Source organism: Emys orbicularis, chromosome 4, assembly GCF_028017835.1.
Source record: "Emys orbicularis isolate rEmyOrb1 chromosome 4, rEmyOrb1.hap1, whole genome shotgun sequence".
NCBI classification, from domain to species: Eukaryota; Metazoa; Chordata; order Testudines; family Emydidae; genus Emys; species Emys orbicularis.
The window spans coordinates 102773052-102799615 of NC_088686.1; the positions used below are offsets into that span (position 1 = coordinate 102773052).

The following is a 26564-nucleotide window of genomic DNA, read 5'->3' on the forward strand; positions in this document are numbered from 1 at the left end:
GCCTAGAAGCCTCTGTGTAAAATGGAGACAGCATGTTAAACCTTATCAGTCGCACTGGCAGTACAGAGCATGGGACACATTTCATAATGTGCCTGTATTATATCTTTCTAATTGAAGAAGAAGTGTCTCTGGATAGTAAATGGCTTGTGGAACCATCCCCACTCTCTGAGTTATGTCAGGCTGAGTCCTGGCCCAGTTCCCGTGGCAGTAAGAGGCGCATTAGTCCCATGGAAATAGGCTGTACATGGGAGTGAATGGTGTGGGGAGAGAACCGCTCCTGTTCTCTGGGCAGCTGTCAGTGAGCTATTGCTGCCCTGAACAGTCTGATGCCTCTCTCTGCAGCAGAAACCACAGGACTTACTTGCACCCCAAGCTGTGGCTGGAGGAGAGAAAGGAGTGTCGGGACTGGGCTCCTTCGTTACTTGAGGGAGCATTGGTGCCTCATGGGGGAGTTGGGAGCTTCTCCCCTCATTGTTGTGGGGGATCATCAGTCTGATGGGTCCATCTTAATAACTCATCACCATGGAGGCAGTTCTGCCTGCTGCGAAGACTGGGTTATGGGGTCATGGAGGCAGGTGGAGGAGACTGGACATAGCCATGTCTTTTTGCACACGTAGGGCCAAATTAGGTCGCCCGTGTGCAGGGATCTTGGGGTGGAGAGGTGAGCGTGAGGATGCAGAGAGCCCTTTCCCACTTAGTGCCTGTGCACAGGAGGCTGTAGTATGGCTGTTTGCATTGCCCAAGCAATTTGGGGGCTGCTGCTAACATGCTAATGGAAGCATGTTAGGATCAGAGCTGGGTGTGGCTATGACTTCATCCCTGCCCTGCACATTAGCTGGTCAGAAGGGCAGCCCTGTGGGGAGCTCAAGCTACCCCTTTTCTAAATGCCTTTGGCCCCCAGGAGCTTGCTGCCTTGTGCCTTACATATTAGAGAGCCGTGGTGTGTTTCTTCAGCACCACTAGGTGCCCAACACGCCGCTTCCTACAGGCCAGCAGACGCATAATTTGGTTCACGTTAAATTCCTCAAGGATAATCAGCAGCAGTGGGATAAAAACTACAGAAAATGTTGCAAATACTCTGATGGGGGTTGTAGCATCAAGCTGTGGTCATTAAAGATTGACAGGCTGTGTTACTGGCCTTTCCTGATCTAGCCCAGGTCTGAGTCTGATCTGTTACCCTCACCAAGCCCGTTGACTTCAGTGCAGTTGCAGGCATATACACAAGAGCACAATTTAGCCCTATATGTGTAGAACAAACCAAACTTTGGCAGGGTTAAAGTTCTATGAGCTGCAAATGATTCCACTAGCTTAGTGTTACATCATTTCAATTCTTGCAGAAGGCTTTGATTTATGGGTGGAATTAATAAGAGAGAGCACAGCATGAATGTCTACTTTTAAAGGGGAACATGTTTTGGACTAAGATCTTGACAAACATCAAGTCCTTTGTGAATGTCTGTGGCTTACATATCAGTTCCAGGTAACAATCTTTCTTTCTTTGTAAATGCTAGCTCATACCCAGCGTCTTGTCCACATCCAGTCAATGCTGAAGAGGGCTCCTAGTTACCGCACCCTGGAATTGGAGCTGATTGAATGGCAGGAGCGTGAGCTATTTGAGTATTTTGTGGTAGTCTCTCTGAAAAAGAAACCTTCTAAAAATACTTATCTCCCAGAAGTGACATATCAATTTCCCAAGGTAAAGCAACAACCTACCTTGTTTGTGGTTACCTATTTTCAATGGCTAAGATCAATAAAAGGAGCAAGTAATAGGAATCTGCTTTTAAGCTGGGTCAATAGACCTGATCTCTGAATTTATCCAGAGCTTTCTGTTCTAAAATGCTTCTCATGTTGAGAGTGGGGAGAAAGAGGCTGGGCTCTTTCAGAAATGTTTTTCTTATTCTACAACATATCCTTTCCCAGCACTGAAGAGTTTGGCCTAATTGTGAGCACTTAGTTGCTGAGTTTTAATTCAGTTTCCAAATCTTTCATAGACATTTTAATCAGGTCTGGCTGCACAGTATTAGGGTCTGATCCAAAGTCCATTGAAGTTAGTGGATAGACTCTTAATGACCTCAGCGGGTTTTGGATCACACCCTAACAGCGGATGCTGAGTTTGAGGTAGGTTTGCATTTTGAAGTGCTGAGATGCACTGGTTTCACAAGGACATCAGGTGACTCTGGGACAAAGTTGTTTCAGATGAATTTTTTAAAATGTTAGCCATTATTATTAGTTTTATTGTGGTATCTCCTATATCCCCCATCATGGATGATGGCCCCGTTCTGTTAGACACTGTACAAAAACAGAACAGGATGGTCCTTGCCCTAAGGGGCTAATTAGGAAACCTATTCTGAGACTGTTCATTACAAATGACTGACTCGCTCAAGCTGGAATCAAGTGAATCTGATTTCATCCACCACAGCTTGAAAGGCCCACCAAGCAGGTGCGTGAAGCAGAGGAGCGTCTCAAAGCCATCCCACAGTTCTGCTTTCCTGATGCCAAGGACTGGATCCCAGTATCAGAATACAACAGGTAAACCCTCCTGTATGTGTCTCTTGCTCAGTGTTGTTGGCGTGTACTGTCAGAGTGACAGAAATGCCCTTGCCCACGTAAGGAAGTAGCAGTTTTGAGTCTTGGACATTTCACGTTCAGGAAGCTGTATTTAATTTTTGTTTAAGTTCCATAATATTTTTCCTCCTTGTTTCGCCTGATCCACAAACCTGTGTTGTTGGGGGGAAGCAGTTGGAAGGTTTATCACAATGCCAAGTCCAAATGCAGAAATAGCTCTGTGAAAAAGCTGAAAGACAGAAGCTGATTCTCCTCTGCCTGGCACCACGTGTAATCATTTACCCCTGGAAAAAGTGAGTGCCAGATGGATGTAAAACTCTGTGGGCCAGATCCTTAGCTGGCTGGAGTTGACATAGCTCCATGTGTTTCTGCGGAGCTACACCAATAGACATCCGCTGGGGCTCTGGCCCTATCATGCTGATGGCACAGAGGTAAATGGCTACATGAGAGGCAAGCCAATGGAGAACCAAGCACACCTTCTCCTTTTCTCACAACAGAAACCTCCAAAATGTGTCCATCTTATTTTTCTGCTTCACAGGTTTGCAGATGGATGGACAGAGATGAATCATCCAAAATATGATATGGATTTTTAATATGTGTGGAATGACATGTATGTCAGTAAAATAGGAGATTCTGTACAGTATGTCTTATATGTGCTTTTTGATTGTGATGTCACACCACATTAGCCTTGTGGTGGCACAACCTAAGTGAATTACCCCAGCCAACAAGCAAGTATGTAACATTTCATTGGCTTGCATGGCTCATGCCACATAAGGGTACAGTAACAGTAATGTGTTGGCTATAGCGTGGCTATGTTACTCAGTGCTCGGAAGTATACAAATTATGAGATATTAGAACCACTGAAGGAGTATTAGACCTCTGTATATTTTACTTGCTCCAGGAAGTGGGTAAGTAGAATTGTGCTATTCCCAGTTCAGACAGGGATATGTGTATCCAGGGTAAGAAAATTGCTAGGGTTCTTGTTGTGCTTTATGAAGCCAGAGCAAAGCACTTTGAATGAGGGAGGAAAAAAGCTTAAATGGTCAGATATGGGCTAAAACACTGTCCCAATTCTCATTTACACTGCCAGTGCAGTCTAAAGGAGCCTTTGTGTAAATAAGAATCAGATGCTGTATGCTTTTGTAGTGGAATGGCCAGGTTCTCAAGTGCTGTGTGGACACGTTTGTGCTCCACTGCTGCTAGAATCCAGCCATAGTTCTGACATGTTTCAACCATGGAGGGTTGTCCCAATGCAACGGAGATCTTCTGGTGATCTAGGGCTGGTGTAGAGGCTCAGTACCACTCCACGTCTTGGCTGCCAGCATCATGGATGCCAGAGGAAAGAGGATGTGGTCGGGATATCTCTACAGTGCATGGATTCCCAGATCTGGTTTCAGATCCTTGGGACCATTTGAAACCAGCATAAGTCAGAGCAACCATACTTGGTGCACACGGTAACCCCAGGATCAAGGAGTGTGAAGGTGAGCTTAGCATTCCCCCATGTCTTGTGCTGGGTGCTCTCTGGCTGTAGGTGAGAAGCTAGCCTTGGTTCTGCAAACCTCTCCTATATACTTAGGGTTCAAAAGGGAACAATGTGGTAGAAATTCTACCACCTGCATAGCACAAAAAAACCCTCCAGAATGACTAGTTTGAAAAAGCAGCAGCTGTCTGTTGATGCTGTGTCCATTTTGAAATATTTATCTATTGTGGAAGCATCTCAAGGCACTTCATCATAATCTATCCACTAATTGAAAAGAAGGCAAAACTAAATCTGTACTCAAAGGGTAGATTAACACCTCTTCCTAGGAACTCACTACAATCCTGCCACCGTAACAATAAAATCTGGGACAATCTTTATTACAGTGAGACCTTCTCTTTCATGCTGACTGGGGAAGATGGCAGCAGAAGGTTTGGTTATTGCAGAAGATTACTGGTAAGTACATCAACTTGAGCTCTTTCCAAGCACAAAATTCAATTGTCAGTCAACATTGCAGTGCATAGTTGTGAGCATGTCTTTTGCGGGCCAAAAGGAAAGCTGTTCCCAGAACTCTGAGAGTTGGAAAGATAACAAGGTCAAATACAACAAGAATTGTCAGAAACCTTTGTCTGAATAAAAGAGAACCCAAATATTTCAAGAGGGTCACAAAACATTTCCCCCCTTCATTGGCACCTGGTTTCAGTTTTAACCAAAAGCAGAAGTACTACACCACCACAAAGAAGGCTATTCTCGTGGTATTTCTAACATGCCTAATTCTTTCACAGCCCTTTTCATTTCCTAGGTGCTGTGCAAACATTAATTAATCAATCCTCAGCACTCCTGTGAGGGTTGTCACCCATTTCAGAATCAGGAAAATTGCAGTAGAGGAGTTAAGTGATTTGCCCGTGGCCACACAACAAGCTAATGCAGTGCCATGACTAGAACTTGGGAGGCCCAGGTTGTCAGCCTCCATTTCAGTCCTTTCACCCGAGTTCATCATATAGTAATAGATTTAGAACTGCAAAGGGGGAGTGGGATTGTGGTATTTTTTCTTGGGCCGATTCTATGCTGACATGGATCCAGCATACTTTAGAGCAGCTTAGCTCTCTTTTGAGAACTTCAGTGAAATTTAATTGGTGCATAGGCTGTTTGCTGGATCTCTGGACAAGGGTGAATTTCACTATCAGTGTTGCTGGGCTTGTAAATGGGTGCCTCCTATTCAGGAATACTATAGAGGAAAGGGGCTTTCTGCACTGAGCCCCATCTCCCCTCCTAATGCACCCAAGCAGGGTAGGCATAATTTGGCCCTTAGTTAATAGAGACATTGGCTGATAGACATACTGCAATACATGTGTGTCTGATCCTGTTCTTGCCGAGGTCTGTGTCAAAGCTCCTGTTGGTGCTGTTGGGAACAGCATTGGGCTCTGTATTTGTAAAAGTTTCAGTAACATAAATATAAAAGCAATGCGCTTGTCAGTTCTGTGGGCAATATTTTCCAAGGATGGCACCTATATATCCCGCCTTTTGGTGTGTAAAATACACGGGGGAAGCACAATGAAATATAAATGAGAAGTGAAAATGTTTATGGCTAATAAAGGGCATGAGCTACAGTGAAACTAGGACAGGTTAGTAAGGGAGAGGATGGCTGGGGGAGTGAATCAGAGGTTGAATAAATGGGACACCCAGAAGATATCTTTATGGGAACAAATAAATGAAATAAAGATGGAGGCCAGCAGGACAATTCAATTACTTTTCATATGTGCTACCACTTAAAAGTAAATATGTATATTTTCATAAGTTTAGCAAAGCCTTCTCAGAAAAAGTTGGCTAAAATGAAATTGTGGAAACTATTCAGTCCACAAAAAAGTACCACATTTCTGCAAGTATCAACAAGTATTTAATCTTGCACAAATCTTACTTTTGATTGTGGAAATCCAAGGCATTAGCTCCTGGATTAGTTTGGGATTTGATATGCCCAAAATACGATATGTTGAGGAAAACATAATTATCTTGCCAATAGACATTTAAACCAGTCATTTTACACACTTGTGCATTATGGGGAGAAATTTATAGACTTTACAAATCCATACGGCAAAAAAATAAATATGAGATATTGAACAACATGCCCTTTCACCTACTTGAGGAGAGAAATCAGCATATTGGGAAAATTGGCAGAATAATGAAATAAGCAATCTGGAAGATATGTATGCTGACACTGTGTTTAAAGTGTTTGATCATCTGAAGGACAAATAAAAGCTGCACAAAAAGTACTTTTGTAAATATTTGCAGATGAGCCACTGTATAAAATCAGTCGTGAAAGATTCAGGCTTGGTTTTTTTCCAAGAGTAAACATTTTGTAAACTCATTACTACAAACATAATTGGTGCAGGAAATAAGTATATAAGATTTAAACATACTTGAATGATCTGGAGAATTACCAGTGTAAATCCTTGAAAAGTGTATGGGAAAGCGCATTGTGGAAAGAATATTATGGTTATGACACTAAGTGTCAGAGTGAGATATAAAGCTTAAAAAGATGCAAAGAGCTGTGCTTCAGACCGGTGACGAGGTCACAGCACTCACCACAGAGTGTATAGGATGGAATAAAGTGATAGTAAGTATTGCTGAAGATGTGCAAATAAGACAGGTTGTTAAAGACACATGCTGGGGGATTGCTCAGATGTTTTAAAATATTGATATATTAAGGGATCATTCAGAATGAATAATTAAACAGATGATGCCAGTGGATTCTGGAGTGCTGATGTTAAATGACATTTCCAGATTGAAAAGACTGAAAACAAAATATAAATGCCGGAGCCAGTAATATGGATTGGGATTTTCAAAGTGCTCAGCACTGGCCTAAGCCTGCTCCCGCTGACGTGAATGGTGGGAGCAGAGTTAGGCCAAAGCTGAGTGCTTTTGAATATCTCGCCCATACGAGCTAGAACAACATAAACAATATACACGGAATGACAAAGACTTTCAGTGGCCAAAATAATAATGTTAGACATTGGAAGGCCATTGAGCCACCAAGAGCAGAAGAGCATTAGCAGCTATTGCCGTATCTGAATGAGCAGATCACACAGAACACAGGATGAGTTAGAATGTCAGGAGGGCATGTGGCAACCTGTCTTGGATCCTGGTAAACAATAGGAAAGATCACTTTTGCTGATCAGACATTCTGAAGTAATACAAGGAGAAGTGACTGGGGATGTACTGATCTGTTCTAACCCAGCGCACGAGGAACAGCCTGCACAGGCGCCTGTGGTTTCTGCAGCAGGCCAGCACCTGGCCCATAGGTTTTACAGGAAATTTATGAAAAATTGATGGGAGTGTAGAAGATATAAGTAAAATGCTGTAGGCTAAAGGTTATTAATTCTTCAGGGAAGTAGTTGATCATTATGGGGCTGTAGGTGCAGAAAGCCTCTGTGGTTAAACTGGTGCCGTCAGCTATATATACAGAGATAGGATTTTGGTGGCTACATAGAAGGTCTGCAGAGCCTCCCAGGAGCAGCCCAGTGGATCCCTGTGCCTCGTGAGAAGGGGAAACAGATGTTGTTGAGATGGTGCTAAAGGCTGTGGTCATTAGGGGAGAGTAGTCTTCACCCCACAGTTCCACTGCTCTCTGTAGAGAAGGGGAGGATTTCTCTTCCTCCCCACTGCAAATCTCAGCACATTGGGGGTGGCATTGCCTCAGGTGACACACAGCCCAGAATGGTGCCTTTAAAGTCTGTGCTGCACAGTTATGTGCCCACTGATCTATTTTGCACAAGCAAATGTGGGATTTGTACATGTGACAGGGACCAGACAAACTCTGCAGGTGCCATATATGTGCCAAGTTTTGGCTCTCTAGTCTAATTCCATTTCAGTATTTGTTTGCAAAACTTTCCAAGCAACTTTTGAAAGCAAGAGTTGAAGGGCTTGCTGCACAGGGGTTGCAGGTGCAGGATCAGGCCCTAAGTCCACTTCAGAACTGCAGAATGTGTCAAATAATATAAGCACTATTTTTCTAAAACCCACAATACCTGGCTTACAATGTGTATGAGAGCACTGGGCTGTAATGTGCCTCATTCAACTATAAGAAACACTGGAAGTGTGCTTTAGGACATAAGGTAACCTCCCCAGAAGGGCTAAGGAGAAACCTCCCTCATGGGCAGGTTATTCCATAATTGTCAATTATGGGGTTTCTTGGACCTTTGTCTGAAGCATCTGGTAGTAGTTGCTGTCAAAACAGGCTGCCAAACTACCTGGACCACGGATCTGATCCAGCATGGTAGTTCCTATGATCCTATTTTTTGTGTCTTAGTTTCTGGGGGGGTCTTTATTTGTGAGATAATTGTGTCTTTTATTACCAGGCATTTTTAAAGACTGTTTTATTTTGGGACATGGTCATATGAACTGCTCTATTTGTTTTATTTTATTTTGCCTTAGATTTTTTCCAGGATTTTCTGATAAAAGCCTCCTGCAAAAGCACCTCAAGGGATACAGTAATGATTATATTTTGTTTGTACAACAAAGTCCTACAGTGTATCCATTTTACATATATTTATATTACATTGTTTCATTTAAAAACAGGATTAGAGTGGAATGTAACCTATTGTACCGTTACAAACAGAGTTCTAAATACAGTAAGACATTTTCCAATTAAAACCTGATACATCTAAGACAACCATGTAACAGTCTTCCTAGTGATCTGATATGAGAATTTCCATTTTGAGGTAAAAGAAAATGTCTTATTTATATCAGTCACATTACCCCTTACCTGTTTTAGTATGGTTAGTACATTATCCTCTGTAATAACCCAAGAGAGTGTCAGTTTCAATTTTACACTAATGATTAACTTTGTCTCATATAATTGGCTTTTGTCAAAGCTATATTAAATAGCAGTCTGTTCACTGTACACAGTATTTGTACCTGGTTTTTGTTTTTGCTTGGTTGGCTTTTTTGTTATCTTGCTGTAGTACCTAGAAAATGTACTGAATAAAAATGTGTGAATTTAGACCCTGTTTCTTGACGACCTATGTAGCTATTTATGCCTCGGCAAAGTGCGTGTCACATGGGTATGAAATGCTATTGCAGGTGTGAGTGAGTGGAGAGTTCCAAACTGGTAGATTTTGAACTCACTTTCCACAGGTGCCAGGCAGTGGAGAATCAGCCCCTTAAAGTCTGAGTGTGTCTACATTGCAGCTGGGAGCAAGCCTCCCAGTTCAGGTACACAGACACTTGCTAGCTCAGCTCAAGCTAACACGCTAAAAATAGCAGTGTGGCTGTTGTGGCACCAACAGAGGTTTGGGTTAGCCACCCGAACTCAGACCCACCCACCCAACCCCCCGACTCTGAGCTTGCTTGGCTAGCTCAAGCCTCTGCCAGTAGCACAACATCCACACTGCTATTTTCAGTCCACTATCTTGAGCTGAGCTATTGCAAGTCTGCGAACCCAAGCTAGGAAGCTGCTCCCAGCTGCAGTGTAGATACACTCAAAGGGTCTCACTTTCTCCCAGCTTTCATCTGGGTTCTGCTGGCAGAATCCCCCAGTGGTGGAAAATTTGCCAAATCTTTGTTGTTGGGAGGCCAGGAGCTGGCTTGTGAAGACCAGAAAGTGGGTGGAGCCAGCAGGACCATGTGCTTTGGGAGATGGATTGAGTCAGTGCATCTCCTAGGAAGCCTGTGCTTCACTCTTAGGGAATGCTGGCTGGACCTTTCAAGCTGCCCTTTCCCAGTGGCGCTCCAAGGAGAGTCACAGCAGTAAACTATCCAAGAGAACACAGCATCTTAACTACAGTTCCATGTCATCTCCACAGACATCTCTGGCTGTGCTGCTGCAGAAGCTACTCCTTATGCTGAGGGGTTGTAGTTCTTCACAGGCTGGGTTGTATTGAATTATATGATATCCCAAGACCATATCTGTCCCAGAAACAGAGTCACAGCCAATCACCATATTTTTATGATTATTATTGACTGTCATATTGTAATGCCTAGGAACCCCAGCCCTGGGCCAGGACCCCATTATGCTAGACACACCTGCGTGTGGGTTCCTGTCCCATCTGACCTCCAGAAAAATTGAGTTCGTAAAATAAACCACAAGTCCTGAAGATATGGGGATCTCCCTGAAGGGCAGCTTTTATCCTTTTGAAAAGGAGAAAACAGCCCAATGGGTCAAAGTTTCTGTGTCTCCTTCCCCTCTGAGGGAAAGTCGCACTTCCAGGACTCTCCAGTTGAGGGCATGGGCTGAGACAACCACGCTCTAGAAATCAGGGAATGGAGCAGGGGGCCCCAACACAAAGTATATACATTAAAATAAGAAAAATGGCCTGTAGGTGAGTCTGGTTCATCTCGCCACCTGATGGGGCCACACAGGGGAGTTTACTGTGGTCCTGGAGTGACTCTTGTGGGCTGCAGACTGAAGATAGATGGATCCACAGAGAGTTCATTGGCAGGAACTTTCCTCCCCCAGCCTTCTTGACAGCTCTGCAGATACCCTGTGTGCTGGCTTTAAAAATCCATGTTGATCTTCTATAGCAAGGAGTCTTATTCAATGATTAGAGAAGAACGCAAGCAAAACCATTTGGACCCAGATCCCCAAGTCACACTCCATTCCATGCCCCCTCCCCCCATTTTGGGAGGGTGTTGGTAGGAGGGGCGGAGGCCTGTCATAAAATGTGGCTCTGGATCGAGATTCTAATTCTAAACTCTGAAGTTCGGTGCATTCTGATCCTCGGCTTTGGTCGAGACCCCTCTCTAGTTCTGAACACATTGGCCTGATGGAGGGGGCCACAGCCTGTGCAGCTGGGGAGCCATGAGTACACTGGGCTGGGCTCAAGAGAAACAACAAAAATCTGATCTGATGCACAAACTGATGGCTGAGCTCTTTGCTGTGAGCCTGCTTCACATTCTGTTTTTCTAATGCTCTCAGCCTTTAAACCAAACCAGCAGCAGATCTGAGCAGACGTCCAAAGAAAGGGGCCCTGCTGTTAAAAAAAAGAAACTGTCAAACCTCATCTAATGTATGCAGAAGAATGATGGCAGGCAGATTCTCCATCCCTTTTGGCACCATCCTCCCTTCCACACACCCTTCGTTTGGTTCATTCACACACGCAGCTTGTATGCTGCTGTACATCAGAACCCAGCAGAAGAAACATATGGGGAGATTTCTCTGGAATATGTTTTTGAAAGTTTATATTGTTGATAGGACAGGACCACCCTACATTCCAGAGCCTCTCCCTCCCTCATCCTGACATCCTGTTTGAATTTTGGCTTGGGGATGCATCCCTTGATTGCTCCAGTTTCAAAACAACCCCAAAGCCAGGTGGGATTAAAACAAAGTACAATTTCCAATCTGCTGCAAGAGTGAATGCGTACTATGAAAGCATATGACCTGACCTGCCATCTACACTGCAGTGTTGTACCAAAGTCTAATCTGATGTCTCTTTTGCAATATATCCCAATGATACATTACTGTAGTCAAAGATCTGTCATCGGGGGAGGGGGGGGGAGGGATAGCTCAGTGGTTTGAGCATTGGCCTGCTAAACCCAGGGTTGTGAGTTCAATCCTTGAGGGGGCCACTTAGGGATCTGGGGCAAAAATCAGTACTTGGTCCCGCTAGTGAAGGCAGGGGGCTGGACTCAATGACCTTTCAAGGTCCCTTCCAGTTCTAGGAGATGGGATATCTCCATTAATTATCATCTTAGTTAGAACTAATTGTGGCTAAAGCTCCAATGGCTTTGATTGGGCTCATTGGGAATCCAAAATATCAGATGCCAATCCAAAGTGAATCCATGTATTTGGCAGGTCCCAGGAAGCCATGCAACTCTCCTTCCCTACACAGCATGCCCTCTGCTTCATCTCTATCGTGTTCCCTTCTCACACAATCCATAGCAATCCTTCACTTCTCCCTCACAATCTCTTCTTGCTAGCAATACCCACTGGCCTATTGGGGATCTTGAGGTGATAGCTAACAGGTCGCCTTTTCTTCCTTTCTCCCATTTCAGGAGGCCCTTTGCTCCATTCCTGCTTCTTTGAGCTTGGGTGTGGGGCCATGATGCACCCTTCCCTTTCCTACCAGTTTGCTGGGCCTGTGCCACACCCCTATGGAGGAGCAGAGGAATGCAGAAACTCTCCATTAGTCCCGTTGCTTCAGGCCCTCTGAAGTGAAAGTGCTATGAAGCAACTGGCATTCCCTAGTATATTATGGGAGTCTGAAATCCTCAAAAAGGAGTCAGAGGACCAAGGCAGCTTCCTACCCACTTTGGTGTCTTTACTAATCCAGACTACTAAATTATTAATTTGAACAGCTGGTCTCACTTTCTCCCAGCTTTTTGCCTTACTTTTAAAGTAGGTGTGTGTGCGTGCGTACGTACGTACGGCCAGGCAGTGAGATGGTAGATTAGGCAAGAAACTCTGAATAGCTCAGCTAGATTTCAAGCACCTGGGAAAGAAGGTCTTTTTTAAAACAAAAAGAATGAGGAGTACTTGTGGCACCTTAGAGACTAACAAATTTGTTTGGGCATAAGCTTTCGTGGGCTAAAACCCACTTCATGGGATGCATGCAGTGGAAAATACAGTAGGAAGATATATATACACAAAGAACATGAAAAAATGCGTGTTGCCATACCAACTGTAACGAGACTAATCAATTAAGGTGGGCTATTCTCAGCAGGAGAAAAAAACTTTTGTAGTGATAATCAGGATGGCCCATTTCAAACAGTTGACAAGAAGGTGTGAGTAACAGTAGGGGAAAAGGCTCCTTTTTAGCATAAAGAGCCACGGTTTCCCTTAGACATAATCTCAGAATAGAGGCGAAAGCAGGGTTTGCAGCAGCAAAGTCCAGGGTAAACACTGTGCAGCAAGGCTGCTTCAGTCTTTGTGCTGGCCAAGAAAACTAGCAGAACCCCCTGGTGCTGATCCTCACCCTTCTGTTTCACAGCTCAACTCGTGGTGGTTTATTTTCATCCTCCTGGGAATCAGCGCCCTATTGTCTGTGAGACTAATTAGAATTCCTGCAAGCAAGGCTGGATGAAGACTAAGAATATACTCGGCCCCACAAAAACAAAAAACTCCAAATGCTTTATTCCCCCTTTCCTCAAGGAAGTGGGCAGTATATGCTCTGCATGCAAGCTGACTCCCAGCTGCCCCTTACCCAACAGCCCCACACTCAGAAAGAGGCTTGGATGAAGCAGTGGGGTATTAAGCAGCAGGCCGTGTTGTCAACAGTTTATACCTATCCACCAGTCACCTGATTGTGATGTGGGGCCAGGAGAAGAATATAAGAATGGCCATACTTTTGGCCTTCACAACATCCCCTGGCAACGAATTCCTCAGGTTGACTATGAGAGTGTCCCTTGCAAACTCCTCAGGTCAGGTCATTTGATATTAGCCTTTATCTTGTTCTGACAGGATAAAGCAAAAATAGTCCTGGGAAATACACCGATGAAGGGGGTCTTTCCAGTTGGAATAGAACTGGCGTAATGGCTCTATGTTGCCTCTCCCCGCAGTGTAGGAGCTATGCGGTGGCACTCATACTATTCTCAGCTACCCACCGACCTCGGAGTGGGCATGGGCCGGCTGTCCGGATAGGTTGATTCGGCACATCCAGTGGCCGAGTTCCATGTGCAGGTTAAAGCTGCCATCCCCTGGTGGGACCATTGAGGCTGGATAGTGGTGCAAACACCGTCTGTCTTTCCTAGGATTGGACCCATCCCCAGGGGGCAGAGGCCACCACTGATGCAAAGAGTAAATCAAGCCCAGATGTGGATGGCCACAGAGGGTTAGATGTAACACACATGCTCACAACATTTTCCTGGGGAATTAACAAAGTACAGTATGAGAAGCAGGTGCTGTTTCTCTAATGTGAAGCTGCAGCCAGAGGGACAGTTTCAGCCAGGGAGACCCGTTGATATAGGATCATGCAGGTTAATGCCTGGTTTTTACAAACTCATGACTTTAGTCATGTTTAATAGGAGTAAATCATTTCACTTCAGGATTCCAGCCCCTGAGAGCCTCCCCAGCCTGAGACGTTTGCTCTTTTGCTCTTCGTGATGATTTGCGTGTACCGAGGAGGCTCTGCTATTGGCAAAGAGAAATCCCTAAAATACAAGGGGATCATGTGTAATGAATATGAGCAGGGAAGATGCCTAGCACTCATAAACTCAGTGACATGTAACCTTTAAGATATTTGTAAGGAATAATATTTCATAGGGCAGGGTCTTTGAATAAACTGCGTGGTTATTGTTTCTGGTCTTATAGATGACCCAGGAGTGTGATGTTTTTACTGGCACTCAGTAAGACAGCTCTTGGCTGGTAGCTGTCCAAGACTCCTGGCATGACTTCGGCATTCCTGCAGATTTGACACAATGATTTTAACCAAAATCCCACATGCTTGATATAATCACTCAATGCCTTTAGAAAGGGTTTTATACCTAATATGGACAAAAAAGGATTCTGCTGTTTTCAGAGATGTGACGTGTGGTGAGCAGGTTTGGATTCAGAAATACACTCATCTGTGTTCACTTAAGTGCAGCATTTTTTCATGGTCTTTATTATAACAGCACAGGCACCTGCTGACTGTCCCAGCAATTCTCAGATTTAAAAAACACAGCCGTCCTCCAGCTTCTTCTGAATCAACTCTGCATGGCATGTAAATGATAAACCCGCTTTGTGGAAACAACTTGCATAATCCTTATAGTCTAATGACGAGACACTGAAACTAAATGCCACCAACTTATTATGGTAAAAGGGGAAAGATCATTATCCACTTCGATTAAATATAAAAGTAAGCAAAAGCAGACAGAAATTATGACATCGGGCTCCTCTGTCATAGTATTATTAATATGGGGGCTGATTCTTCCACTGTTTTCCATCTTGTGTAATCATTTACACAGCTGGGCAAAGTGGGTGTAAAATACCAACTCAGAGTGTTGGTGTGTTACACCCGCTTTTCATTCATTTTGCACAGGCAGAAAGACTCCACAAGGTGCGGGGCAACCGAGAACTAGACCCACTGTCTGAGAACCTACTCGGAATTCTTTAATGGCAGGGCAAAGTAGTTTGGTAGCATGTCTGCAGTGGGTTGGTGCAGGGTGTTTGCAGTTCCTAGACAAGGAGAGACAGGAATTCCTGCAGTAATGTCAGCTCTGGGGCAGTCCCTGCGTTCTATCTCAATAGCACGTCATGCCAAGTGATCCGTTGAAAGGTGACTTTTGTTGAGTTCAGAGACTTCCTTTTGGTCATGGTTCTGTGCCCAATGGAAAAAGGAGAATGGGCTATTACACCTTTCAAAGGTATTTCCATCTGCAGACCTGCTGTCCCTATGCAGGGCAGTAGCAAATACAGGTGACTTTGGATGACATTCTGGTAGTCTAGGACCTGATCCAATGCCCTTTGCAGTGGGAATCTTCCCACTAACATCAGTGGATTTTGGATCAGGTCTCTGATTTCCCATGGGTGGTGATTCAGGAAACCTCTTAAGCACATGCGTAAGTGTTTTCCTGAATAGGGATACATAAGCACAGCCATACTAGGTCAGACCAATGGTCCACCTAGCCCAGTATCCTGTCTTCCAACAGTGACCAGTGCCAGATGCTTCGGAGGGAATGAACAGAACAGGGCAATTTCAAGTGGTCCATACACTGTAGTCCACTCCCAACTTCTGGCAGTTAGAGGTTCAGGGACACCTGGAGCATGGAGTTGCATCCTGAGCATCTTGGCTAATAGCCATTGATGGGCCTATCCTCTAATAACTTATCTAATTCTTTTTTGAACTCAGTTATACTTTTGGCCTTCACAACATCCCCTGGCAATGAGTTCCACAGGTTGACTATACATGTTTGTTTTAAATCTGCTGCCTATTAATTTAATTGGATAGCCCATGGTTCTTGTGTTATATAAAGGGGTAAATAACTTTTCTATTCACTTTCTCTACACTAACCATGATTTTATAGCCCTCTATGATATTCTCCCTTAGTTGTCTCTTTTCTAAGCTGAACAGTGCCAGCCTTTTTAATATCTCCTTGTATGGAAGCTGTTTCGTACCCCTAATCATTTTTTTTTTTTTTGCCCTTCTTAGTGTCTTTTCCAATTCTAATATATCTTTTTTGAGACGGGGTGACCAGAACTACACTCAATATTCAAGGTGTGGGCGTAACATGGATTTATATAGTGACATTATATTTTCTGTCTTATCTATCCCTTTCCTATTGTTTCCTAACATTATATTAGCTTTTTTTGCCTGCTGTTGCACACTAAGTGGATGTTTTCAGAGAACTATCCACAATTACTCCAAGATCTCTTTGTTGAGTGGTAACAGCTAATTTAGACTCAATCATTTTTTATGTATAGTTGGGCTTATTTTTTCCGATGTGCATTACTTTAAACTAATTGACACTGAATTTCATCTGCCGTTTTGTAGCCCAGTCACCCAGTTTAGTAAGATTCTGTTCCTGAATCTAGACCATAAGTACTCAGTAGATCTGCCCAACATCCATTGTCCATGAAGAATGGTCCTCAACATTTTTCTGGGTGAAATTAAGGCTTCTGTGATTATTACTATTTTATTGTTCAGTGACAACAAATTTAACTTGGGCCGGGGGTGGGTGGGGTGGGGGGGAGGGAGATACAAAGAAAAAAAGGGAAACTCCTGATTTCTTCTAATTTCTGCTGCCTTTCTGTTTGTCCCTGAAATCAGCAAAATATCCCTCTGTGTCAGTTTAATTGCTCAACCTCAAACTAGATGATAGCAGAACTGGAATTCGGCATGTTAAAAATGTAATGGAAAGCCACTGCACATGCCCTGTACATTGCAGCTGTTTGTTATTTAAATATTGACAGTGTGCTTGGCACAGTCTGAGGGACAAAGGAAAACTTGGTCTCTGTCCCAGGGAACTCACTCCCACTCAGATGGGATTTTCCAAAGTGCTCAGCACTAGCCTAACTCCGATTGGAGCCAGTGGTTTCAATGGGAGCAGAATTAGGCTGACTCCGAGCACCGGCCATTGGCTTCAATGGGAACAGAGTTGGCTCAATGCTGAGTACTTCAGAATAGCTCACCCCTAAGAGTTAGATTTTGCCCAATGAAGGATGCTTCTTTTTCTTCGCCTGTGCCACCAGACTGTTCAGGGGCATTGCACCACTCTTAAATACGACTCTTACCAATTCTCCTGCTGGGGTGCTTCTACATTGCTCCCAATACAGAGCTGTGGCTAAATGCCACAATTCAGCACTATATGTGGAGGATACGTTGTGTTCAGCTCAATGGAGCCAATGGCAATTTACACTATTGGAGGATGAGGCCTATTACGAATACATTTCTAGTTGTCTTCAAGAGGGGAATGTACATCAAATTCTCTAGGTAGCTTTTGTTTGTTCATTTGTTTTTGTATGTCAAGCATGATTTTCACTTTTAACCGTTTCGATTATTCAAGTTTTGCACGTTTTTTACATGTGTAAATAAGTAGCCCCCAACTAATGTGGAGGATCTAGATGAAAACCCTATTGGGATTTAGGTCGTGCACGTCTTTGTTTCGCTCTCTGATCATACTAGTCTTGAGTTAAGCAGTCTTTGACCATCGTGGTGTGATTGGGGAACAAAAATGACCATTAAACCTTCCCCTAGCCTTCCCATTCTCATCCTTTCCTGCAGATACCCAGCCCCCTGTGCAGCCCCTACTGCCTCAAGGAATAAAAGAGAGCAATTGCTGAGACACGGTTACAGCCATTTGTAACTGTGCTGTATGGCTGCAAGTTGGAATGATATCGGAGAACAGCTCCGATGAGTTGTGATTTCCAAAGTGGATAAGCATTCTTGATGCCTTTTAGTTTCCTGCCTTATGGAAGGAATATAATGCTTTTTCAAGAGTTACTATTTTGGTGGAGAAATGGATAGCAAAAGATTTAGCACAATAGCCAAGCCATTGTGCTATATAAGTGTATTTTCTTGTGACTCAAAATTAAAAAGTAATTTCAATCTCTCTTTCATTGTTATCAGCCAAGTGGAAAAGGTCCACGCCTACCTGAAGTATATTGTGTCATCAGCCGGCTCGGTTGCTTTGACTTATTTTCCAAGGTAAGTTTCCTTTTCCCTTCCCCCCAATATTTCACTTAATTTGATTACTCACTGAGAAATGTCTATATTAATGAACCAAACACACAGAACTTTTTAATTTGATGGGCAGCAACAGTATTTTACATTTAGACATTTCATTATTATTGGGTACATCAAAGAATGTCTTATTGCTTCTGTGTCTGAAGCAAATCTTGATTTGAAAAACATCTGGGTGTTCGTATGTATTGGCTGCCTGAGGCTTTTTTCCATTGTTTTCTAAAACTATTCTCTGCTGACCTGTAATTCTTGGCATGCATGTTTGAAATGATGGGCCAATACCACTTTTACGCCAGTACTCCCCCACTGCAGTAATGAGGTCAAGAATCAAGATTATTCCATAAGCGGATTCTGTTGTAGTGGGATATTTCCATCACAAGAAGTTGTGTTAACAATAATAATCTAATTAGAAGGAACAAATGTGACACCAAAGTTGCATCATACTTTGATCTGGTTTACTTAAGGAATAAAGTTCCTAGTACAGAAGTTGCAAGACAATAAACAGCTTATTCAGGCTGATTAAACACTGAAGTAAGGCTGAGGCATTTGATAGTCAAAGAAGCAGCTGACTCAGAGTGTACTCCAGTACCATAAACATTCTTTTTACATTCAACAAAAGGATATTCAAATAAAACAAAGCAGCCAAAAATATTTTTCTTGCTTGATTAGAGTTTGAAATGTCCAGGCTGCCGCCAACGGAGTGCCTCTAACATCCAAGGGCACGTCCTGTGCAACTTCAGTGAGCATTTAATTGTGATAGAGCCGTACCAACCAGGATTTTAGTGTGATTTGTGAGAGGACGATGATATTTCAGACTTTGAGTGAATTTCAGACTTTGAGCCCCCTTTTATACAATTCCTGGTAGCATGTCACACAATTTAGACCTTTCAGCTCATATGTGAATAGAGTGTTGAGTAAATGATGTGTCTGTTTGCAAGGAATGTATCACTTTGGCAGTCAGACCTAAGGGAGTTTTACAGAATTTAAGACCAGATTAATAATTATTTATTTATTTAATTTACTGAATACAGTTGGCTAGTTTTTGGTTGTGAGGTTAGTTTTTGGATTTGATAAAATCATGACATTTTATGTAATTTATGTGATCTAATCATACAGAATGTTATCTTCCATATAAGCATGTTTTGAGCTTTGCAGGATAAAACTTTGATTAACATGAATCAAGCTTTAAAAAATCAGATGAAAGTAGTTAATACCAGTCCTATTTATGACATCATATAAAAGGTCAAACCAAAGGGTTGTTCCAATAGCCTCTTGACATAACTGGTGTCTAAATAAAGATGATTGCAACTGATGCAGAAACACCATGCTGGAACATGGTGAATAGAGGTAACAAAAAGATTGTGGAAGCTAATGATACAGAGATATGTCATGACACTCTTCCTTCTCTTTGCTGTTGCTATCTAACTTTGACGGTGGCCTAGTTCTCTGAGGTTTTTGAAGGGGAAAAGATGAAGCAGATATTACAAAATTGAACATTACAATACCTTGCTGCCAGCACACTAGTCAAAAATATCAGTCAAGATGAAGACATGAAGTGTGCGCAGGTCCACAGAGTGGAGAGTTTATGCCAGAAAATACCAGAGATGGGCCAGAATTGCAAAAATTCTGTTTGCACATTTGTGCCCAAACCTTGCATTTGCTCATGTAAATGAGCATTTGATGCAAATTAGCTAGTCAAATATGAAATTACCTGATTGACATATGCAAATAATTTCATTTATGTGAGCTTGCATATCATTTTAATGTGCTCACTTAGTGGCTGGCTGAAAAGTTTACCCCAAATGTCAGTTTCCTGCTTATCAGTCATATAGTTAAATTGTAGTAAGGGTCTGTTGTTTTTTCTCACTTGTACTAGTTTTACACTGGTAGAATTCCATTGGCTTCAATGGAAGTGATTCCCAGATGATCATGGAAAGGAAGAAGGCAAACACTGGTGACATTAGGGACATTTGGCCTAATCCAGAAGTTCTTATTTATTCCTGGTGTGGGTAGAACTCCCATTGAATGTATAGGCCTGGCCCACTGTTAGGGAAGAGCTATTCACTTCTTCCTGCTAATGTGATCACTGGGCCATTGCATCTGGTTCACACAGAAATAACTAGTCTTAGTTGAAGATTACAGACTCAACTCCCACTAATGTGATTCGAATTGAAGGTATTCAGCACCTGGCAAGACGGAGTACTACAGCCCTGAATCAGCTCTTAAATGAAAAAAAGAAGAGTCAGTTTGTAGTACCAGTTTGTAGAACAGATTTGTTCCTGGTGCAGATTAAGATTCTTAAGAGACAGTGAGAACATCCCTTTTTCCTAGTTTGTAAAAACGAAACCAAGGTGCCCCGATTGGTAAAACTAATGGGAAGGAGGAAAGTTATCATGATGGTACACTTAACATAAGTAGACAAAACAGGAAACTGCAGCCTTCATATAAAAACGTGATGGGAGAGACTACTGAGATATTAAACCTTGTACATTACTTAGCTGAGAAGCAGAAAAAGCCCTTTGTTTTTGATTATCTGCATTATTTTAATTCCCCTTGGAGTCCTCTTTGTGCACTGTAGCGATATCTACTTAAAGACAGATTTGAGAACCACAGATTTCCTCACTTCCAAACTCAGCCAGTGCATGCAGTCATGGTCTTGGCAGATATTTTTGCCCATTTTTAGACTCATGAGATGTCTTTGTCCAAACTTTCTTTATTTTAAAAATATATTATTTGTATTGTGCTGACAGTCAGGGTCAGTGCCCCACTAGAATAGGCATTGTCCAAACCCATAACATGACACAGTCGCTCCCCCCAACAGCTTTCAATTGACTGTATCTAATTTAAAATGTGATTTATTTAATTTATATTTAGCATATAATGCCAACAACGTAAAGAATCACTTAGCACCTACAAAAAAGGAGACCAGTGTTGGCAGCAACACAAAGGCTTGCCTAGGAGATACTACAGCTGGGTCTACACTAAAAAGTTAAGTTGACCCAGGGATGTTCAGGGATGTGAAAAATCCATGCCTCTGAACAACGTAGTTAAGGCAACCTAACCCCTAGTGTAGACAGTGCTAGGTCAGCAGACGAATTCTTCCGTCACCTAGTTACCATCTTTCAGGGAGGTGGATTAACTACAGCAATGGGAGAATGTCTCCCATTGCTGTAGTGAGTGTCTACACAGAAGGGCTACAGCTGTGCCGCTCTAGTGGTTTAAGTGTAGATGTAGCCAAGGGAACAGAAGGAATAGTATTACGTCACTACTACTTAGCCACTGGGCTGGCCTTCAGTAAGGAGCTTCTCTAATCTGGTGTGAGCGGTTGTCACCCAAGCAAGTTACCTTAAGAACGAAATTAATATAAACTTGTATGATCACCCCCCACTCTCATTGTCTTCAATGGGAGCTGCAAGTACTCGGTATTTGTTAGACGCGCAGAGAGGGCGGGGAGGCAGCGCTCCAGTTAGTGCCTTTGTTGGCTTTTGGTGTCATTTAGCTATTATTGTAACTCTCCAGCTCATAGTTAAGTATCTTTTCACATTCTGTTTCAATGGAAAGCATTTCCAACAGCAACAAGGGAAAGTGCCTGGCTTTGACAGACTAACTATTGCGTGGCCCATTGCTCATGAGTAGTGGTTAAAAGATCAGTCTTCCAGGTCAAACCACTAACTGCTTTAAAGCTGGCTTTCCCCTCTTCTTTAGGTTTATCAGCATCACGTTCTATTTAATATGGGAAAACTTTGCTATGGTCTAATTTATGTTGGCCTGTGTGAATAAAATGAGAAGAAGAAGAAGAAAAAAAATCCTCGGAATCTATCAGAGTTCCATCTGTTCAGTATACAGCTAAATTGTCTATTCTGTGTCATGGCAAATGGAAAATGACATTCGTGTGGACATCCAATGTAAAGAGTAGGGCACGCTTCACAAAACCCACTCAGGATCAGCTGTTTTGAACATAGGGATTGTGAAGCAATCACTGTCTCCTCATTTCAGAATCTGAAGCAGAAAACGCTGTATGCCCAATCTGAATATGTTAAACTGAGGTCCTGCGGTCACAGAATCCCGTTTCACTTTTCCTAAAAGCAAAGATGTCAACCCTGATGTCCTGGCCAAAGTCCAATTCTACCAATCACATTTTGCTCTGTGAAGTCTCCCTACAGTTACCAGTGGATAAATTATTCCTTCCTTACCTTTCTAAAAACTGCTTTGAAGTGTGGCTGGCGCAGAATGCCTTCTGTGCTCCATCCCAGAGGTGGCTGCATTTTATCAATAGATGAAATGATCTCGATCTCTCTACATATTCAGCCTTCAGTTACACTCCTGCAACCCCTGTGATTCTGTTGTGACATTAATGGTATTGGACACGTGCACATAAGGGGAGAATTAGGCATGTAGTCTGGTACATGTTTGGGACAGAAGATGCTTTAGAAATTTATGTTGTTGTTGTTCTGATATGTTCTCTCTTTCACATCGGACTGTGATGGATCAGATCCTGGATGAGGTTGAAAGGAGAAGGGGCATCTCTGCTGCCCTGGTTTATCCATTTATGAGGAGTCTGATGGAGTCTCCTTTTCCTGCACCTGGAAAGACAATCAAAGTCAAGACTTTTCTGCCTGGAGCTGGAAATGAGGTAAAAGGCTACTGCAAACCTTAAACCCAAAACCGAACACCCCTACTCCACAAATAATAAAAAGAAGCCAAAGAAAGAAAGCTGATGATGGGGGAATCATGAAATGTCGTGGGAGGGTTCTGGAAAACAGCACCATAATTACTATTAACAATAATTCCCTTTGATTATTATAAACAGTTTTATGAAGAGGTAGTTATTTTAATATGTATGTTGGTTCTCTGGAAGTTTAATAATAAAAAAAAAAAATTCCAACATACTCCAAGTTCTTGTGTATTTAACAGAAGAGTTATGATGTGGCTGAACTTTATTGCAGTATTAGCAAGCTAGAAGTCATCCATAGGGTGTTTTCCATTATGACTGTATTCCACCAGATCAGGAACTTAGAAGTTATTACGAGCATCGTTGTTCAGAGATATGGAATTGGCTAAAGAATTTACCAGCAGCATTTGGTGACAGTTTTTAAACATCAGTGTTTTGAAAAAAATAGTCATTTACCTGACCCCCAAAGCAATGGCCTATATTTGGAACAGCAAGCTCTATAAAACGTCTTATGGATTTTTAAAGTGTGTGTGTGTGTGTGTGTGTGTGTATTACAGAAACCCAGTTAAAAATGCAAGATGTAAAAGTCCAATAGAAACCTGGTATTGTAGATTATGTGGGCTACTAGAGAATATCAATGTTAGTATGTTGGTTAAAAGGTCATTTTTAACTTCAAATTCTGCTGTGTACTCCTGGTGTAAATCCATAATAACTCCACTCATTTATTTGGATGGACTAACTGTAGAATTATGGAGAATAGAATTTGTCTGAATGAATGGCATAGAAAAAAGAAGGTGATTTTTTTCTTAGAATTCTATTTTACTGTCAAGTTCTCTGCCTATTTTTAATTTTTACATCGGATCACATTTTCTAGTGACCTAAAGCCAGTAACTTCAGTGGTGTTACAGTTTGCACCATAATGTCTTCTGGGCTGAAACAAAAAGGGTTCCTTGTAAAAGTGCCCTGTAAGGCACATTTGAAGTCTTCAATCCTCATACTGTGGAAAGCATAAGAAATTCTGAGGGGCTGACTTTAGGAATAAAGGCAAGATTTCATGGTGCTTTCTAGATGCTAATGTATTTGATAACTGGCTCTGTAGTCCTGCCCCATTTAGCTCATGCGCCAGATCCCTTCCATGCAACCTTAATACATGGAAACAAACAAGTACAGTAAAGCAAGCAGCAGATCAAAAAGACTTTAGGCTTTTTGAGAACAAAGCTGAGAACAAAGGCTCAGCTTTGTTCTCAGTTACACAAGTGCAATCCCATTGATTTAGGTGAAATTGCACTGGCTTACTTGAGAACAGAATTTGGCCCTTCCACTGTTTCTAAAAACTGTTGTGACTTGCAATGCATCCCACAGCAAGATTATAGTGTTGGAAACTAAGAGCCTGTCTACTCTGGCACTTTACAGCGCTGCAACTTTCTCACTCGGGGGTGTGAAAAAACACCCCCCTGAGTGCAGCAAGTTTCAGCGCTGTAAAGCGCCAGTGTAGACAGTGCACCCGTGCTAGGAGCCGTGCTCCCAGCGCTGGGAGCTACTTCCCTCAGAGAGGTGGGTTTTTTAGAGCGCTGGGAGTGCTCTCTCCCAGCGCTCTGCCGCGACTACACAAGCCATGTTAAAGCGCTGCCGCAGCAGCGCTTTAACATTGCCAGTGTAGATTAGCCCTTAGTAACTAGTTCCCAATGATTTGGCACATTAACATGACTTAACAAGCCTTCAATCACCATGCTGAGAAATGTTTAACTCTTAGTACTGGTCACCTTTATGAAACTTAAAGCAATGGGAGCTAGCATTTACCCCCCTGGTAGTATCAGTCAGGAAAACACAATCACTCAACAATGGTATGTTTGCTGATTTTTGCAGCAGTGGTAGGGTGGTGGATATGTGGTGTTACAGTGGGAGAATGTTTGTTTGCATATTTTGGGTTTCTTAAAAAAATCTAATCACAAGATGTGACTCTACACAATATGGATGTGACAGTGATTTTCTTCTGACTGTTCCTATCCTGTCCCTGAGCACAATGGTGTCACAAAAGAACTGCTATCAATCCATTTTATTTCCACTCTCCTGCACTCTGCTGCTAACTGCAGTGTTGTTTTGGAGCAATTTCATAAGGGCTAATTCAGTTTTAAACCAATACCATAATGTTAATGGAACCTGGAACTGTAGGTATGAAAGCATAAAAATACTTTATACCAATACATTGGCGTTGGCTTTAAGACACACAGGAGGATGGGTAGTATAAGAGATTATTATGGTCCTGGGGATGTGTTCTCTGAGATTTCAACTAGGCCTTAATCTGACAAAAAATAATACCTATATTATGTAGAGTATAAGGAGTGGGGTCTTTTTTGGTAAAGGCTGGTCATGTGCAGTATTTTGCAGCTGTCCATTTCCAATGAGTTTACCCTAGTTCCTCCAAATGTCAGTAGATCATCAGCTGCTGCCCTGCCCTTCTATCTCTTTCTCTCCCTCCTTTGCACTCTATGTGTTTTTTACCCTTCTCTGTTTTTCTGTCCACCATCTTTGAAGTCCCAGCCTAAACCTGGCTCACACAGGGCTGGATGTTAAAGGGATCATGCAATCCCACAGGTTAAAATCTTAGATGAAGAAATCAACCTAATAAATCTGAGGAAAGGGGTTCAGATGCCAGGGGATGGGTGCAGCATGGAAACAAGGACAGAGTGGAACTTGTCAGATGTTGCCATTCAAGCCATGATCCTGACTTCCAGAAAAAGTTACAGGTTCCGTTTTTTGCTGTATGCTGCTGACACAGTCGAGCTTCCCATTTTCAAAGTGGATGTCTATAAAGCAGGACTATTTCATCCTAGCAAATGAGGGCTGATTTAATGTACAGAGAGTTTCTTTCTGGGAGGCAGATAAGATTTGCAAGCATAACCTGGTGAGGAGGTGTGCAATAGAATGCTGCTCTGGCGCGTGCATCTCCTTTTAGTCTCTCTGCAAAGGAGAGAGTGTGAGTGAAAGTCCCCTATCTCCTCAGCACAGGGAACGAGGCATTTAGTGCCACGTGGCCTATGCATGGGTGAAAGGCATCTGAAGAGCTAGTGAAGCCTGACCAGTTAAACTAACTTACATTTCTTTGAATGCATTCAGGTGATAGAGCTTCGGCGTCCAATGGACTCACGTCTGGAACACGTGGACTTTGAATGTCTTTTCAAGTGCCTCAGCGTACGACAGATCATCAGGATCTTTGCTTCCCTTCTGCTGGAGCGACGCGTGATCTTCATAGCAGATAAGCTCAAGTAAGTGGCAAAGGAACTTTAACTATAACATATTGTTGGAGCCAGCGTTGTCTAATGATACAAAGAGCATTCAGAGATGGAGGAGGGGATTGCTGGAAGTCAAGATTCTCCCTCCACAGACATGAGATGAGCCACTAAAATAACTCCTGCTGATTCTAGTGGAAATTATTTGTAGCTTGCAGTTGGCGAATAGAACCAGCTCTGTTACTAGCTGCAAGACACTTAACCTGTCTCTGTCTCAGTTTTTCCATCTGTAAAATGGGGATAAAAACATTTACCTATCTGTGAACAATCTCTAAAATCATAAGAGCACAGTCCTGCCCTTGTGCTTGGCTCAAGCAGGGGGGAAGGCCCTAATTAAACAACACTTTGCACTTACATAGTTATTTTTCATCCCTAGATCTCCAAGCTCTTTACAAAGATTGGTAACATCATCATTTTACAATGGAGAAACTGAGGCACAGTGTCAATTGAAGCTCAAATTTTCATGCGTT

The 26564-nt window shown here is 42.7% G+C and overlaps 1 protein-coding gene across 5 annotated transcripts in view; it reads left to right on the top strand.

Annotated features, from left to right (window-relative positions):
• Positions 1-26564, top strand: part of DENND2B (DENN domain containing 2B) — a 110092-nt gene that overhangs the window by 40976 nt on the left and 42552 nt on the right. For 4 of the 5 annotated variants that reach the window (XM_065402327.1, XM_065402328.1, XM_065402330.1 and 1 more), the window contains 6 exons: positions 1509-1693; positions 2417-2526; positions 4426-4495; positions 18019-18096; positions 22625-22765; positions 25922-26070. In XM_065402327.1, the coding sequence (XP_065258399.1) occupies positions 1509-1693; positions 2417-2526; positions 4426-4495; positions 18019-18096; positions 22625-22765; positions 25922-26070 (733 nt within the window). The remainder of the gene's footprint in view (positions 1-1508; positions 1694-2416; positions 2527-4425; positions 4496-18018; positions 18097-22624; positions 22766-25921; positions 26071-26564) is intronic. The other variant, XM_065402331.1, reaches the window with a different exon arrangement.